The sequence below is a fragment of the Acomys russatus genome, chromosome 29, assembly GCF_903995435.1.
Source record: "Acomys russatus chromosome 29, mAcoRus1.1, whole genome shotgun sequence".
Taxonomy (NCBI): Eukaryota; Metazoa; Chordata; class Mammalia; order Rodentia; family Muridae; genus Acomys; species Acomys russatus.
Genome location: NC_067165.1, coordinates 26,364,801 through 26,377,300, shown reverse-complemented (window position 1 = coordinate 26,377,300; position 12,500 = coordinate 26,364,801). Strand labels below are relative to the sequence as shown.

Sequence of the window (12,500 nt, the reverse complement as noted above, 5' to 3'; positions counted from 1 at the left end):
TAACCACTGAGCAATCTTTCCAGCCCCCGGCCTCAAACTTGATGCAATCCTTTCTTTGTTATGGATTACAGACATGAGTCATCATGCCCAGTGGTTTTCATACTTTATTTGGCACACTGTTTCTTATCTTCAGCTCCTTCCTTATTCACTGAAGAACTATTTTCTTGAACATATTGTATTTCATGTTGCTATATTAAATGTCAGGCATACATTTAATAGATGAACAATGGAGTATCTCTTAGGAGAACATAGAGAAATAAGAATTCGAGTTTTTAAGATTTTTTTTTTTTTAATTGTATTAGTATTTTGCTAACATTATGTATAGGTCCCAAACACACATCTGGTGCTCTTGGAGGTCAGAAGAAGGCACCAGACACCTTGGAATTGGATTTATCCATAAATGTGAGCGGCTGAGTGGATGCTGGGAACTGAGCCTGGGTCATTTGCAAGAGCAAGAGAGCTCTTAACCACCGAACCACCTCCCCAGCCCCAAGAATGCTTTGATAAATAGTAAAGGTACTGTGACTAAAAGCTCAAGAATGGTTGCACCAGAGAGGAGGAATGGATGACTGTCCTGGAGGCATTAGATAGAAGGAAAATCGACTGTGCTGGGAATTGAACCTGGATCCTCTGGAAGAGCAGCCAGTACTGTTTTGTTTTCTGAGACAGGGTTTCTGTGTAGCCTTGGCTGTCCTGAACTTGCTTTGTAGACTAGGCTGGGCTCGAACTCATAGCAATCCACTTGCTTCTGCCTCCCGAGTGCTGGATTTACAGACATGTGCCTCCACTGCCTGGCTCAAGATGACATCTTTTATAGTCAGTGGCACATTGAGGAGACAGGCAATAGGAACAACACGACAGAGAGTTTATCCCGAGAACTGCTGTATTTAGAGCACAGGGCGGGGCTGCTGATGGGTGTCACCCGAGTGGCCCCACCACATGCTCTGCTCATGATGATGTCCTTGCTGGTCTTCTGGGGCAGGTGGGCCATTGGTCTGGAGAAGGAACTCTTCCTCCTCCTGTGTCTCCTTATCCCCTCTCAGCAGTGTCAGTACCTGTGACAACCTGGGGCTGGGCCACCATTTGGCAACCCAAGTTATCTGCAAACTGTTAATTAAGACAGGTGGACAGTTGATTCAGTGATTGCCTGTGAGCATGAGGTCGTCAAGTGTTTGCTCTGTAGTTTCTCTGTGTAACAGCCGTGGCTGTCCTGGAACTTGCCCTGTAGACCAGGCTGCCCTCAACTCACAGAGACCCGCCTGCCTCTGCCTCCCGAGTGCTGGGATTAAAAACATGTGCCACCCCTGCTTCGCAGTCCTGAGTTTTATTCCCAGCAGGAAAAAACCCAACAGCGGGAGCTGGCCATGATGGCGTTGTTTGTCCTTTCAACACTGTGGAGTTTGAGGCAGAAGGATCCCTTGAATTTGATGCCAGCCTAGGCAACCTTTTAAGACCTTGTCTCAAAATTAAAAAATAGAAAGTGAAAAAATTATAAATAGAAAGGTAGCTGTGGGCTAGAGCCCTGAGCTAGCATGTGAGAGGTTCTGGGTTTAGTCACTAGAGCTGCAACAACCAAGAAACACAAATGTTGAATGTTTAAAGAGGGGAATCGCGTGGCTGCTCTGGTAGGAGCGTCCAGGGTGAATGAGGCGGGAGAGCAAGCTGTTCCAGGCACAGCGAGGCCTGAGCCAAGTGGGAGACGTGGCCTAGAGGTTGGTAGCACAACTGCTGCTCAGGGGGGTTGTCTGGCAAGATTTGCTGACTGTGTAGGAACTGAGTGACAAAAGGAGAAATCCTGCAGAAGGACTGGGTGTGTAGCTCAGTGACAGAGTGCCTACCTAGCATGCAGAAGGGCTAGTTTAATCTCCACTACTACAAAAGAAAGAGCAAGTAATGGAAAGAACCAGAAGCCATCACCCCAGGATCCCAAGAGTGGGAAGAGAGGAGAGGACTGGTGCAGTGCCTAAGGACCACCCTGACCCCGGGTGCAGGGATAGAGAGCGTGGGGACAAGAGGACAGCTTTTGTAGTGTTTGAATCCATTTATTGAGACAGCCTCCTCTCACGTGCTGGGGGTGGCAGGCCTGTGACACTACACCCAGCTCAGGAATAGAAGCAGCAGGGTGATTATTGCAAACAATGATTTCAACCAAGCTCTTTGAGATAAAAGTGTCAGAGGTTAGCAGTTGCACTGTGGTGTGAAATTCAAAGGAGAGGTCTGCACTGATGTGTCGCCACTGAGGTGGATCAGCATCTGTGCAAAGAAGAGTGTACGAGCAGTGCAGAACATTGTATACTTAATAAATAAATCTTTTTTAGAAAGAAAGAAAGAGGGCTGGAGAGATAGCTCAGAGGTTAATAGCATTGATTGTTTTTCCAGAGGTCCTGAGTTCAATTCCCAGCAACCACACGGTGGCTCACAACCATCTATAATGTGATCTGGTGCCCTCTTCTGGCCTGCAGGTGTACATGCAGGCAGAGCACTGAATACATAATAAACAAACAAACAAACAAATAAATCTTAAAAAAAAAGAAAGAAAGAAAGGAAAGGAAACGAAGGACAGCAGTGTATCACGTTAGGTTATCTGAGCCCATGAATGTAGAGACTTTTGGAAAGGTCTGCTTTACCTAACTGATCATCAGAGTCCTCAATAGGCTCAGCCCTGATTGGCTCCTGAGCGCAGAGGACAGTGGTGGTGTTCCCTGTGGTGTGGCCTTAGAAAGATTGCATAATCTCCCTTCTGCGGTTGCTGGTTGCCCCAGGCAGTTTCATCTTTGTTTCTATATACTTGGGTTTTTGTTGTTGTTGTTGTTGTTTTTGTTTTTGTTTTTGTTTTGAGACAAGGTTTCTCTGTTTTAGCCTTGGTTGTCCTGGACTCTTCTTTGTAGACCAGGCTGGCCTTGAACTCACAGCAATCCACCTGCCTCTGCCTCCCAAGTGCTGGATTACAGGCATTTACTACCACGCCCTGCTCTCTATATACTTAGCTTTTATCTATATAATTTGGTTCTCCTGCCCTAAAAGACTAAACTGCTAAAACAAATCACAAAACAACAACAACAAACCACCAATGCTATAAATATCTTGAATTCAGCGAGGGTCATCTGTTTCTCTGTCATCTTGCACAGTCTGCTGGCTCTACTTTAGTTGGGTAAATTTTATGAAAACCTATCTTGCATTTGTAGCAGCATTCAGTATATATAGATATAAATTCCCCCCCCCCCCATGGTTTCTTTGTGTAGCCATGCTTGTGCTTTGTAGACCAGGCTGGCCTTGAACTCACAGAAATCCGCCTGCCTCTGTGAGTGCTGGGATCAAAGGCATACACCACCACATCCCAGCTGCACTTACTATATCTTGAGAACTTAAAGCAATGTTTCTCAACCTGAGTCAAGACCCCTTTGGGAGTTGGATGACCCTTTCACGGGGGTCACTCGAGTCCATTGGGAAACAGATAGTTACATTACAATTCTGTTTGTTTGTTTTAGAGACAGGGTCTCAGTATAGCCCTGGCTGTCCTAGAACTCAATCTGTAGACCTGGTTGGCCTCAACTCACAGAGATCCAACCGCCTCTTTCTCCTCTCCCGAGTGACTCACCACCACACCCAGCTTTTACATTATAATTCCTAACAGTAGCAAAATTACACTTACGAAGTAGCAATGAAAATAATTTGATGGCTGGGGGGGGGATCACCACAACATGAAAAATTGTATTAAAGGATCTTATTAGGATGGTTGGGAACCACTAATTTAGAGTTATTGAGGAAGGGCTGGAGAAGTCGTCAAGCAGTTCAAGAGGGCGTGTTGCTGTTCCTGAGGACCTGTAGAAGGAATTAATTATTCTGTAAATGGTAATACTGGAAATTAATAAGGCAGTAGTTTTCTTTAACTAGTTATAGCTAGTTCCCCAATGATTGATAGAGACTGTGATTTATTTTTAAGCTGTAGGCACTATGCTGGGCAGATTCTGAGCCATTCTAATCCTACTTCCTTTAAAACCCACATAAAAGCCAATCACTTGCCAATCTGATAACTGCCAGGTGGCCCTGCATCAGTCTGTCCTCATGGCACAGTTCATTTGTCCGCATGCTCCCTGTCTGCCCCATCCAGCCTCCCAGCTCCTGCCTCCTCCTCTCCTGCTACATCTTCTCCTCCCTGCAGTCCCTCAGAAACCTCAAGCCCAGGAACCTAAGCCCCGCCTACTTCTGCCCAGTCACAGGCTTCAGCATCTTTATTAACCAACCAGGGATAATTGGGGAACATTCCTTATATCACATGGATATAGGAGATGGTTCAACATTCATAACATTGTCTGTGGCGGGGTGGTAACCAGCGCTCTGGACACTGAAATCAGCATCTGAAAACAATGAGGGGGCCCTCCTCCTACAAGGACCGAGTTTGGTTCTCAGTACCCACATCAGGCAGCTCACAGCTAGCTGGAACTCCAGCTCCAGGGGATCTGACGCCCTGTATGTTCTCTGTAGGGGCACGTACACACACACACACACACACACACACACACACACACACACACACACACACTTACACACAGGTGTCTGTGTATATAAGCAATCACGGTTTTATACATGTAAGTAATATAAGGTATTTAAGGAGTGGGTCAGTGTGATTTAGTAACAAAGGGAGTGCACGTAGCAAGAGTTAATTTAATGAGATCTGATGCCCTTTCCTGGTGTGTAGGCACACATGCAGGCAGAGCATTATATACATAAATAAATGAGTAAATCTTAAAAAATAATTAATTACCTTGTGGTGAGAGGAGTTGTTTCATCTCCCAGTAACTGCTAAGCAGTCTTGGCCTTTTGGAGTTTAAGTACAATAGGAAACTTGTCAAAGCACTAAAGTTGTATTGTAAAATATGCTTATTTTACTCCTTTTTAAATAGACTAAAACAAATAACCAAGCTGGGCTTGGTGGCGCACGCCTTTAATCCCAGCACTCGGGAGGCAGAGGCAGGCGGATCGCTATGAGTTTGAGGCCAGCCTGGTCTACAAAGCGAGTCCAGTACAGCCAAGGCTACACAGAGAAACCCTGTCTCAAAAAAACAAAACAAAAAAAAATCTTAATCTTGTGCTGTGAATATTAATTTTTTTCCTGACTTATGTAGTTTTCTTATTGATGGACTTTTACAACAGGATTTATGAACCGGGGTCAGAGAACAACGCAGCAGTTGTTGCTGTAGAAGCCCACACAATACACAAAATTGAAGAAGGAATTGGTAAGTCTTTGCCATTCTATCCAGTACCTTTGACTTCAGCTAGTTGGTTGAGAGCTTTCTTTCTCTCTCTCTTTCTCTCTCTCTGTCTCTGTCTCTCTCTCTCTCTCTTTCTTTTGGTTTTCTGAGACAGGTTTCTCTGTGTAGCCCTGGCTGTCCTGGACTCACTTTGTAGACCAGGCTGGCCTTGAACTTACAGAGATCCACCTGCCTCTGCCTCCCGAGTGCTGGGATAAAAGTATGAACGACCACACCCAGTTTTGTGCCTTATTTTCTATCCCCGCCATCTCAGTATACCTACTGATACTGCCAATTAAGATGTCAGACTTGAGGGCTGGAGAGGTGGCTCAGAGGTTAAGAGCACTGTCTATTCTTCCAAAGGTCCTGAGTTCAATTCCCAGCAACCACATGGTGGCTCACAACCATCTATAGTAAGATCTGGGGCCCTCTTCTGGTATGTAGGCACACATGCAAACCTGCAACATGAGTCAGTCTCCAGAGCCCACATACAGGTGGAAGAAGAACACAGACTCTCCAGAGTTGTTTTCTGATCCCACAGGCATGACACCACGCCTCCCCCAATAAGAGTAAATTATAATATATATTATATAACTCTATTATATTATATAACTCTAGCTCCAGGGGATCTAACACCCCATATGTCACACACACACACACACACATTTACACACAGGTGTGTGTGTGTATAAGCAATCACATGGTTTTATACATATAAGTAATATAAGGTATTTAAGGAATGGGTCAGTGTAAATAATATATATTATATATATATGTAAATATATGTTATATATATGTAAATAATATATATATATTCCTCCCCCCAAGACAGGGTCTCCCTGTGTAGCCTTGGCCATCCCGGACTCGCTTTGTAGACCAGGCTGGCCTTGAACTCACAGCGATCCACCTGCCTCTGCCTCCTGAGTGCTGGGATTAAAGGCATGCGCCACCACACCTGGCTCGTAAATAATATTTTTAAATAAAAAAAAAAAAAAAAAGGGAGAGAACATATCTTTAGTGTTTTAACACATTAGTAGCTTGGTAAGACATAGTTGTTATGTCAAACTTCAAAGTATTTCTGGGACTGGAAAGATCATTAAGTAGTTTAATAATCTTAAATCAGCTGCGAGGACCCAGCCTAGATTCTCAGCACTCACATGGCAGCTCACTACCATTGTAACTCCAGTGCCAGGGGATCTAGTGTTTTCTTCTGGTCTCTGTAGGCATCAAGACTTGCATGCAGGCAAACAACAAAGAAAAATAAAATAACAACAACAACAACAAAAAATCTATATACATAAAGTAAAATAAAAATATATTAGTTAGTTAAGTTTGTTTTGTAAAGAGTTCCTTGTTAGTGCAGGGAACATAGCTCAGTTGGAAGAATGCAAGATCAGTTAGTAATCTGAGGTCATCATTGCTATATACTGAGTTCAAGGCCAGCCTAAGCTACATGAGACCCTATCCAGAAAAGGGGAGAAAAAATGACCTGAAAGGACCAAATACTCTACATTTGTAGTGTAAGTTTAGGAAAGAACTTCTCAGTGAACATCGGGTTACTTTTTCCATTTTCAGATGCAAGCAGTATAGAAGCCAACGAGGACATGGAAATCGCTTACCCCATCACCTGTGGGGAGAGCAAAGCCATCCTCCTCTGGAAGAAGTTTGTGTGTCCCGGAATAAATGTGAAGTGCGTCAAGGTAATTGTCTCCTGCACTGAGCTTTTGTTTCAGTGCCTTACCTCTCTTTTTCCCCAGGTCAGCTTCTGCAGGGGTGTAGGGGCTCAGACATGCTAGGCAAGTGCTCTGCCACTGAGGGTACACCAGCTTCAAACAGTAACTTTTTTTTGTTTATTTTTTGAGACAGGGTTTCTCTGTGTAGCCTTGGCTGTCCTGGACTCAATTGTAGACCAGGCTGGCCTCGAACTCACAAAGATCCACCTGCCTCTGCCTCCTAAGTGCTGGGATTAAAGGCATGCACCACCTCTCCCAGATGAGACCTAGTTTCTTTGTGTGATAAGCATTGGCTGTCCTGAACTCAATTTATAGTAATCTTTATTTATTTTTATATTTATTTAGTTATTTTGTGTGGCACTCATGGGAAGGTCAGAGGAAACTTCTGGCGCATTGTTCTCTTTTTCACCCTGTGGACTCATCTGAGGATTGAACTCTGCTTGTCAGGCTTGGCAGCAAAGCTGCCACTTCTAAACTTAGAGATCCACCTGCCTCTGCCTCCCAAGTGCTGGGAGCAAAGGCTGTGTCACCACCATCCCACATTTTTAAAAAAAATGATTTATGTATTTTTATGTGCATTGGTGTTTTGCTGGTATGTGGGTGTTAGATCCCCTGGAACTAGAGTTACACAGGTTGGGAGCTGCCATGTGGGTGCCAGGAGTTGAGCCTGGGTCCTCTGGAAGAACGGTGGCACTCTTAACCCCCGACTTGTCTTCTCATAGTTATTTTACCAGTATGGCCTAATAATGTTTATTATTAGGCTTAAAATTATTATTATGGCAGTATTTTCTAACCCACTAGTAATCAATCAAGACACAGACACCTGTTACATTTTAAAATAGCCTTAGTTAGCCGGGCGTGGTGGCGCACGCCTTTAATCCCAGCACTCGGGAGGCAGAGGCAGGCGGATCGCTGTGAGTTCGAGGCCAGCCTGGTCTACAAAGTGAGTCCAGGACAGCCAAGGATACACAGAGAAACCCTGTCTCGAAAAACCAAAAAAAAAAAAAAAGCCTTAGTTAACCTGGGGCAGGGCAGACATTAATCCCCTAAACGCTTTCCCATAGTGGGACAGGTATCGTAATCCCACGCCATCTGGTTCCAATAACTTCTACCAAGCCACCTCCCATCCGTAACCCCAAATACTTGCTAATTATCACCATCTGGGCCAAATCTCCCTCCATGCCGGCCATGTGCTTCTCCTCCACCTAACTCATGGCTCAACCTTCTTCTTCCTCCCAAGATTCTCCCTGCCTTTTCAAGCGCTGTGACCTTGTCATGCCTATCCCATGTGCCCTGCCCAGGTGGGATGGCCTTTCATTGGTCAAACAGGTTAGGCTCTTAGGCAAAGTAGAGGTGGGGCACAGAGACTGCAAGCAGTAATTAGCTTCAAAATAAATCAATCTCCAACACGTCTCTCCAGCCCTCAGCTTTTTTCTTATGCTGTCATAGTAGAAAACGAAGATCTTGACGTAAAATGGTCCTGGCTCTAGTTCCACTGCAGCATGAGTCTGTGTAAGCATAGAGCATTGTCTGTGTTCACGGACATAACCCTGGTACATAATATGACTTGCTAGTGCTGACAGACCTTGTGCATGACGGGTGGTGCATGCATATGGTGCCCCATACATAATAGTGTTTGATAAGTACTTGTTCACAAGTGAATGAGTGTATGGCTGGGACCCCAGCCATTGATTTTGAGCCAGTTATTTAATAATTAATATTTCAGAGCCTCACTGGACATTTTGGTACACACCAGCACTCAGGAGGCAGAGGCAGGCAAATCTCTGTGAGTTCAAGGCCAGCCTGGTCTACAAAGTGAGTTCCAGGAAAGCCAAGCCTACACAGAGAGACCCTGTCTCAGAAAAATAAAACAAAATCCAGAGCCTCATCTATTAAAATAGTAATCATTCTCATTAATATGCATCCATAAAAACACACAGCTATGCCAGGTGGTGGTGGCCCACGCCTTTAATCCCAGCACTTGGGAGGCAGAGGCAGGCAGATCGCTGTGAGTTCGAGGCCAGCCTGGTCTACAAAGTGAGTCCAGGACAGCCAAGGCTACACAGAGAAACCCTGTCTTGAAAAACAGAAACAAAAACCAAAAAACCCCACACATTTACATAGCACATATATTGTAATATATATAGTAAATGAAATCATATGTAACATGCCTTGAACTGGTGTGCAGCATAATAGGCTTTATTCAGAATTGTTATTGAAGCTGGGCAGGGTGGTGCACACCTGTAATCCCAGAACTCAGGAAGCAGAGGCAGGCAAATCTCTGAGTTCGAGATCAGCCTGGTCTACAAAGCAAGTCCAGGCCAACCAATACTTCACAGAGAAGCCTTGTCTTGAAAAACAACAAAACCAAAAAACTGAGTTGTTATTTATAAGAATAAGCAAGGGGGGCCGTGGCAGGAGAGATGGCTCAGCTGTTAAGAGTACTGGGTGTTCTTTCAGGAGACCCAGGTTCAACTCCCAGCATCCACATGGCAGCTCACAACTGCCTGCAACTCCAGTTCCAGGGAATCTAACACCCTCACACATGCAGCAAAACACCAAAGCCAATAAAATTTTAAAAATTAAAAAAAAAAGTACTGACTGCTCTTCCAGAGGTCCTGAGTTCAATTCCCAGCAACCACATTGGTGGCTCACAATCATCCATACTGGGATCTTTTGGCCTGCAGGTGTACATGCAGATAGAGCACTCATATACATAAAATAAATAATAAATCTTTTTTTTTTTTTTAAAGAATAAGCAGGGTACAATAAGTTGTGCCTGTAACCCTGTAACCCAGCATGGAAGTAATAGGATTGATTTAAGTTTGAGGCCAAGAGGTGATGAGTGGGGACCGTGTCTCAAAAAAACATAAAGGTGTGGTGGCGCGTGCCTTTAATGCCAGCACTTGAAGGCAGAAGTAGGTAGATCTCTGTGAGTTCAGGGCCAATCTGATCTACATACAGGGAGTCCTTGACCAGCCAGAACTATAGTGAAACACTGCTCTCCAACCCCCAAAATCAAACATACCAAAAAAATCTCATGAGAGCCAGGTATGGTGGTACAGAAAGATTGCTATTAATTTGAGGCCAGCCTGGTCTACATATCAAGTTCTAGGCCAGCCAGAACTTCACAGTGAGACCTTGTCTCAAGAAAAAAAAAAAAAAAAAGAAATAAAAAAAGGCCAGGCATTGTTGCGCATACCTTTATTGCCAGCACTCAGGAGGCAGAGAAAGGTAGATCACTGGGATTTCGAGGCCAGCCTGGTCTAAAAAGCAAGTCCAGGACAGCCAAGGCTACACAGAGAAATCCTGTCTTGAAAAATCAAAACAAACAAACAAACAAACAAAAACAAATAAGCCAGATATAGTGGCCCACACCTTTAATCCCAACATTTGGGAGGCAGAGCCAGGTGGATCGCTGTGAGCTCAAGGACAGCATGGTCTACAAAGCAAGTCCAAGACAGCCAAGGCTACCCAGGGAGACCCTGTCTCGAAAAAACCAAAAAACAAAACAAAAAATGAAAAAGAAAGAAAGAAAAGTAAAAAAAGAAAAGTCTTTGAAGAGCATCTGTAAATAGTTCTTCGTTTTGCCTCTGTTGGTGGCCACAGTAATCCTTGCATACTGTTGTCACCATGGGGGTTTTGTGGTAACAGCCTAGGGCTAAGAAAGGTTTTAGGTTTGTAGAGCTCTGCAGTGTTTTTGAAGTCTTGACTCCTTAAAAAATAGTGAGTTAGGGGCCTGGAGAAATGGTGAAGTGGTTAAAAGCAGCTGTTCTTTCAGAGGACCTGGGAGGTTCAGTTCCCAGCACCCACATGGCAGCTCAGAACCAGTCTATGACACCAGTACCAGGCAATCTGTCGCCTTCTTCAGGCCTCTGTCAGCACTGCATGCGTGTGGTGCACAGGCACACATGCAGGCAAAATGCTCACACACTGTAAGATAAAAATGAGCCTTTAAAGGGTCTTCAGCAGTGTGTGTCCATAGATGAGTTCCGGGCCAGCCAGGGCTACACTGAGAAAAGGTGCCGGCACTACAGATTCAGGTCAGTGCATCTGCTTTTTTGGTGTGATTTCTGGGGTGGAAGTCAGGCTGTAGTCTTGGACAGTCAGCCCATTTACCAATGAGGGAAAGACAGGCACTCAGAGAGTACTGTCTGGAGTCCTTGGACAAGAGCTCAAGTGGCCCGATGTTCCTTGTGAGTTTTTTTTCTGGGGGCCATTGTTTGACCCTTTCCTTGGTGACTACCTGAGTTGACACTGGATCACTTTGGGTTTTTCTTTTTTACTTTAGTTCAACGATCAGTTGATTAGCCCCAAGCATTTTGTGCATCTGGCTGGTAAGTCCACTCTGAAGGACTGGAAGAGAGCCATCCGTCTCGGTGGCATCATGCTCAGGTAAGTGCTGGTGACAAGCTCTTAGTCATGGTAGGCGCTTCGTTTGACACTTGTGTCCTCTCTGTAGGTTAGCTTGGGCAGTCCACACTATTGCCCCTCACCCACCCCAGGCCCTGGGGCTAATGCAGTTGAATAGTATGACAGGAACAGGGTTCCTCAACCTTTCTGTTTCATTCTTGACTTATTTTACATGCCCAAGGAGACAAGCCCATGCCCATTTCCCACAAATGTGAAAAGAACTCAGGATGCCAAGAGATCTGTTAGTAAAAGCCAAGTGGCATGACAGAGTGCTGTAATTAAAATGCTTCCTGGTTTTTGTCATGGCCTGTAATAGCAGGGACTTGTGGATCTTGTTGCAAGGACATTTTCCAGAGGGGTTTAATATCATTGATGTTGCACATTATTTCTAGGAGACTTTTTTTCTTTCTTCGAGACTGGGTTTCTCAGTGTAAAAGCCCTGGCTGTCTTGTAGACCAGGCTGGTCTGGAACTCACAGAAATCCACCGACTTCTGCTTCCCAAGTGCTGAGCTTAAAGGCTTATGCCACCACACCAGCTCGAAACTTTATTTATTTATTTATTTTCTCAAGACAGGGTTTCTCTGTGTAGCCTTGGCTGTCCTAGACTCGCTTTGTAGACCAGGCTGCCTCAAACTCACAGCGATCCACCTGCCTCAGCCTCCCAAGTACTGAGATTAAAGGCATGCACCACCATGCCCAGCAAACCCTTTTTATTCTAAGATTTATTTATGCCGGGTGTGGTGGCGCACGCCTTTAATCCCAGCACTCGGGAGGCAGAGGCGGGCGATCACTGTGAGTTCGAGGCCAGCCTGGTCTACAAAGTGAGTCCAAGACAGCCAGGGCTACACAGAGAAACCCTGTCTCCAAAAACCTAAAAAAAAAAAAAAAAAAAAAAAAATTATTTATTATATATGCAGTATTTTGCCTGCATATATGCCAGCAACCCAGAGCCTCTTGCATGCTAAGTGAGCACTGTATCACTGAGTTACACCCCTCACTATTAAATCAAGTTAACTTTTCCCAGAGTCAGGATTAAAGTTTTCATCCTAGCTTTTTGTTTTTTTGAGACAGGGTTTCTCTGTGTAGCTTTGGCTGTCCTAG

General features: G+C 44.7%; 1 protein-coding gene across 1 annotated transcript in view; it reads left to right on the top strand.

The window, feature by feature from the left end:
* The window catches only part of Gmeb1 (glucocorticoid modulatory element binding protein 1), a 39,251-nt gene that overhangs the window by 13,418 nt on the left and 13,333 nt on the right, over nt 1-12,500 (top strand). The window contains exons 3-5 of the mRNA XM_051171013.1: nt 5,155-5,237; nt 6,828-6,952; nt 11,277-11,380. Coding sequence (XP_051026970.1) covers nt 5,155-5,237; nt 6,828-6,952; nt 11,277-11,380 — 312 coding nt within the window. The remainder of the gene's footprint in view (nt 1-5,154; nt 5,238-6,827; nt 6,953-11,276; nt 11,381-12,500) is intronic.